Source organism: Euprymna scolopes, chromosome 26, assembly GCF_053919585.1.
Source record: "Euprymna scolopes isolate OS-2025 chromosome 26, ASM5391958v1, whole genome shotgun sequence".
In the NCBI taxonomy this organism is placed as follows: Eukaryota; Metazoa; Mollusca; class Cephalopoda; order Sepiida; family Sepiolidae; genus Euprymna; species Euprymna scolopes.
In genome coordinates, this window is record NC_136507.1 from 61,356,224 (window position 1) to 61,362,223 (window position 6,000).

The 6,000-nt window shown below is 36.5% G+C and overlaps 1 protein-coding gene across 2 annotated transcripts in view; it reads left to right on the forward strand.

Annotated features, from left to right (window-relative positions):
- LOC145248106 (potassium voltage-gated channel subfamily KQT member 1-like) overlaps positions 1-5,493 on the forward strand; it is a 760,452-nt gene extending 754,959 nt beyond the window's left edge. For both annotated transcript variants that reach the window (XM_080109897.1, XM_080109898.1), the window contains 2 exons: positions 135-225; positions 5,247-5,493. In XM_080109897.1, the coding sequence (XP_079966023.1) occupies positions 135-225; positions 5,247-5,354 (199 nt within the window). In that variant the 3' untranslated portion in view covers positions 5,355-5,493. The remainder of the gene's footprint in view (positions 1-134; positions 226-5,246) is intronic.
- Positions 5,494-6,000: the final 507 nt, after the last annotated feature.

Here is a 6,000-nt window from a genome sequence, read left to right on the forward strand (position 1 = left end):
ATCTTTTTGTTTTGTTTTTAAAAATTCTTTTTTTTTTGTTTTTAAAAATTCTTTTTTTTCATTTTTAAGAATTCTTTTTTTTTTGTTGTTTTTAAGAATTCTTTTTTTTTTGTTGTTCTTTTTTTATTTTGCAGATTGGATACAACACTTGGAAAGCCAACGTATTTTGGTTCAAACAGAGAAAAAATGACTCTTTGTGCCAAAGTTGGCTTGATAGAAACACAGGTGAGTTTGAACCAGTTTTAATCTACTGATCTACAAGGTGGAACGATAAAATTGTCACTCTAGAAAAGACAACATGATTCCATTTCCGTTTGATGAAAACCTTTTTTTTGTTTTTTTTGTTTTTTTGTTTTGTTTTTTTTTTGCAGACCATCTACTAGTTGGCCAATTATGTACAAATCCCAAGAGCGATAGGAGCCTTCTATCACGTCTGAAAGTGACACAATGTTCAACAAGCAAGATTGGAGATGTGCCACTGTACAACTCATGCTCTCTACTGATCCAAGTTATGACAACAGGACCATTACCAGCACCCGCAAAATGCAAATCTGGACGGTTCAACGCTTGAGAGCACAGCTCAATGAAGTTTCCAACCACGATTATGGTCTTTGGTGTGGTTTCAAGTGAGGGCCACATTATGCCACTTCACATCTTCAAAGTCAGCTGGAAAGTCAACACCAAATTGTACTTGAATGTGCTAAAAAGTGTGGTGATCTCTTTGGTGCAATCAGGTGGTCGCTGGCAGAACCTGGGTGTGGCAGCACAACTCGGCACCAGCTCACAAGTCCAAAGAGTCCCAGGCTTGGCTTCAGAAGAAGTGCTACGACTTTGTACCGTTCTCTCACTAGACCCTTTTCCTCTCCCCCACCTCTCCCCAACCTGAACTTGTTGGACTGCTTCGTTTGGTCATACGTTGAGAACATCACCAACATGACCTCCCACAACACAAAAGCCAGCCTGATCGCTGCCATGCACCAAGTATTCACCCAGCTCCCGCTAGCGCTTGTGGAAAAGGCATTCTCCCAGTTCTGGATCCGTATCAAGGTGGTGATTTAGGCTGAAAGCGGCTACATTGAATAGATGTCAGCTCTACTGCATCAAATTAAGTTAGCTGAATTGATTTTTTTCAATAAAAGTTTTAAAATAAAGTTGTAGTGTTGTTTTCTTTAAGGAGACAAATTTATCATTTCACTCTGTATTCATGATGTCGATCTTGCATGCATAAGTAGTGAATATGTATTTTCTGTTATAACGCCATTTTGTTTGATATTTGATTATCGTAAAGTTGTTTTAATTGTATGTGGAAGGAAAATGTAAAAATCATGATTGAATCGATTTTATTTTATCAACGTTCAAAAAGCATTGGATGCATGACATTTTTTATCCAATCGAAATGTAATATTTTAAAAAACTTTAAATATTCAAATTTTCGATAGTATTGGAATATTATTTCTGACCAGTCAGAGAAGCGTACAATTGTTTATCCGTCCATCTAGCGTGGCTGCAGCCGAGATTGAACTCACTACACGAGTTTGTAGTGTAATTCAAATCTTGTTGGTCCTGGATATGATCTTAAACTATACCCAATGGCTTGCGAGCTTTGGGGAGTGTGGAGCCACCCATTAATTGCCATTGCTCCCAGGTCCACTCTGATCCGGAGTGGTAGTACCTGTTAGGGTCCCAACTATGGGTTAAATAGAAACCGACTTAAAAAAAACAAATATACTCTATTAAAAAATTGCTCTTCTGAATCATTGGATTCGGCATTAAATAACCTGAAAAGGGTTGATATGTTCATTGTAATTTTTAGAATTGACAAAAAAAAAAATCAGTTGCAACCATTGTTTTTTTTTATCTAAAAACTCTATTTAGCAACTACAAAATCGCATCCCAATTCTGTAGAAGCGCCAAAAACACTCAAGAATTATCCAGAGATAAGCGAGATAGGATTATTGAACATCACAAAGGATGACAAGGTTACCGAAAATGTAGCTAAGAAATGAATCTAGCATTAAGTGCAGTAGGAAATATCATCAGAAAGTATAAGCAGTATAGCTTACAAGAAATGGAAAAACTGGGAAAAATAAATGAGAGTACTTCAAGGTGAATCAGCAGAAATTTGAAAAAAAGATACCCTCCATTACTCGTCCTGAATATAAAACTTATCTTGAGGATGCTGAAATTAATATAAGGATACCATTAGCAGATCTCTATAGAGTACAGGCTTTCATTCAAGATCATCAAGAAAATATCTTTGCTGAAAATAAAACATGTCAAAGATCGATTAAAGTTTGTTGAAACTTGTGAAAAAGAAAAGGTACGCAGTTTTGGGAAAAGGTAATCTGGTCGAAATGAACTATTCAGAAGGAATACGGCAACAAGTTTTTGCCAAAAAATATAACACTGTCTTCAACAAGCATAATACCACCCTCACAGTTTAGTTTGAATGTGGTTTCATTATGATATGGGATGCTTTTCATCCAAGGGCACTGATGAGTTATAAGTTATCCATGGTAGAATAAATAGTACAGGGAGAAATTTGCAACTTCTTTAGGATATAGGCCGAATTTCATGCTTCAACATAACAATACCACAAAACTTATAAGGAATGGTTTGAAAATAATGGTATTAGTATACTCAATTCAATTCAGTTTCCTGGTTCGAATCTAATTGATAATTTGTGGAATGCTTTGAAGGAGAATCCACTCAATATTGCAAGATAAATGACTGTCTTTGTGATGCTATTACTTATGTCATTGTGTATTCATTATTAATTATTTATCTACTATTATATATAAAAGTTACTTTGCGTGTGTGTGTGTGTGTGTGTGTGTGTGTGTGTGTGTGTGTGTGTGTGTGTGCGTGTGCGTGTCTGCATGTGTGTGTGTGCGTGCATGTGCATATCTGTGTATCTGTGTGTGTGTTCATGTGCGTATGTGTGCATGTGTGTGTGTGTGTGTGCATACGCATATGTGTGTGTGTGTGTGTGTGCGTGCGTGTGTGTGAGATGTATGAGCGTATGCGTGCACGTGCGTGTGTGAAAATTCTTTACTCATAGGTTCTGAAATGGTTGAGCTTATCTTTTGCAAATTTCATACGAAGCTAATTTATATGTCTGGCAGTGTTCTAAGTGAAAGTTTAGCGAGGAGGGGGACCATAGATGGGCGATGTTACCATTTCACTATAGATTGAAAGTTATTTCTTTCCAAAGGTTTCTGCCATTGCTTTGGACATGTGTACATTCGTTTTTCCCTCGTTTCTATTAGAGAGCATTATGTCATCAGTACATATACCCATCTCAGACACAATTTTCTCAAATAGGTCATATCAGTAATAATAAAGGTCCGAGGATCGATCCCTTGGGTACACCTGCATTAATATCATGTTGTTTAGGACAACCTGGATTTTTTTGTTGTCTAGAAAATTATGTTGAGTATTCGTCCAGAAATGCTATAGTATTTAATTTTCATGTGAAGCGCTTCATACCAAACCTTGCCAAATGCTTTGAATAAATCAAGGTTGCAGCTATAGTTTCCTCTACCTTATCCATAGTATATGTGTTCAGAGATGACCATTAAAATATCCACAGTAAAATGGGCTTGCCTAAATCTATACTGTTGGTCAGAAAGATGCTGAATATTTACAAGATGGTGAACTAGTGCGAGATTGATTAAAGATTCAAAGAGTTTAGCAAAGAGAGGGAGGAGACTGATGGGGTCATAACTGAGTGGGTCAGTTCTTTTGCCAGAATTCTTGAACATTGGTACAATGGAGGCAGTTTTCCAGCTATCAGGGAAGCAAGACTCGGCTATGCATTCGTTGAAGTGTTTGGAGAAGACAAGGGCTAGCTCAACAGAGCATTTCCTTATTAGTATTGTAAGGATGACATTAGGTCCACAGGCTTTGGAAGTATCTAAGTTTTTTATAATATCACGGATATGAAAAAAGGTGATTATTAGATTTACGAGTGTAGTTTTTGTAAAGGGAAATTTGGGAGGGAGTGATTTCAAAGGGACTGGAGGCGAACCGCCAGACAAGCTGGTCACGTTTCTCGATTGCTGAGCAAGCGACTTCATGGTCGTTTAATAGTTGGGGAATTATTTAGAGTTCATTATTATCCCGACTATTATAAATTTTCCAGAAATCATGAGATCCTATTTTCTACAGTTTGATACATTTCCTAATCACTTTGGTATACTTTCTCTTGGTTGTGGCTATTTCACTTTTACAATTATTTCTACTTTCTACTATTTGTACTAGAATTGTGATTGACGAATCAGCAGAATGCATGCTGCCTTTGCGCAATAACTACTGCACAAGTTGAAATGAATCATTTATAAGGCTTGTTATAGTGCTTCCATCTGTAAACATGTGCTTCAATGCCTGCTTTGTGCCATTCAGTTGTCTCATTGGCACACTGTTCAGCAAGAAGAGAAAAGATATTAGTCCATTGGGCATCTCTGATATGTTCTTTGATGGCTTTTTTAAGCATCTTGTCATTTTTAGTAACGGCTCTTCTGTTTGGGATCGAGAACTTGGGATGACGTCAACCAATATATCACAAAGTGATTGGCATTCCCGATTGGACTATAGGCATTTTTCACACAACTCTAGGGTGCTGTAGTAAGGAATAGATCAAGAAGTGAGGTTTGCTGATTTATACAATCTGGGAGGCAGGTTGAGAACATGACTGTCTGTGTTTGGGAATGAGCTACAGAGAATCTATGCGTGCAGCTACTAGTTGTGTCTGTGTCATTCTAGAAACCAAGCTAACTATTGTGGTGGATATTAAAATTATCAAATATATGTACGTGGGCGTTAGTATCTAAGGAGAGTGCTGCATCAATACTATCAGAGACGTGGTTGATTAGGGCACAGTCCTGATTCGAGGGAGAATGCTAAAGAAAATATAAGAAACTAACACAACATTGTAAAACTAATATAAAGCACACAAAGGCCTGGTCATCCGATTCTAGACTGTGCTCTCTTAAAGGGACGGTGTTACAAATGTAGACTCCAAGTCCGTGCACATATCTGTGAGATTCCTTACATCAAAGAAAGGAGCATCCTGTCATTAAAGTAGCTAGAGGGGATTAAGGAGTGTGGGTTGGTTTCACTTAATCCGGAGATGATGAGGCATTCTTAGCCACCATGTGCTTTTTATTTGATTTTAATTATTTGATTTGATTTTTATTTGTATTTTATTTTTATTTAGTTATTTTATTTTATTTTTTTATTTACAGATTGCAAAACTGGATCGAAAAATGGACCAGATGTTATTGATCTTAAATATGTTAGGCAAAAACCATTGTTTGGATATTGGTCAGCACAGAGCTTTCCAGAACTGTTAATTCAATGCAAAGCCAAATCAACTCACAAATTCTCCTTCTTTTTTTTTTTTTTTAAATTGAAAATTACGGGTTTTTGGCAAAAGTAAAACAACTGAAATGGAGGCCATGTTGTTGAAAAAAAATTTATAAAACGAATAATTAAACATTATATTTTATTCAAACACAAAACCCAAATGGAAAAAAATACACAACAACAACGGAAGAGAAGGAGATCAAAAAAAAATTTTAAAAAGAAGTGTTTCCGGTTATAACAAAATTACAGATAATGAAGGTTCAATGATACAATAGGGGCGCATTTTAAAATCCATATTTTCTTTCGAGTAAAAACGTCAATTCACATTAATCATCGTCATACCACATTTAGTCAACTCGATTCTGTTGTTGCGATTGGTTTTCCTCTTTTTTTCCTGAAACTTGCGGAGTGACGATTTAAAGGTTGCCAGAATCCATAATGAAAGCGGTACCATGGAACCAACTGGATTTGAACTGGCACACCCAGTCCGTCAGTCTATGTTGGTATCTACTTCGTTGCTGCCACTTCCTTTATTTGGTTTTAAACCAAAATTTAAAAATGCAATTAGCATGAATTCACAAGTTACTTATGAAAGGTTAGTGGGAGAAAACCATAGAAGAGTGCTCGATTATT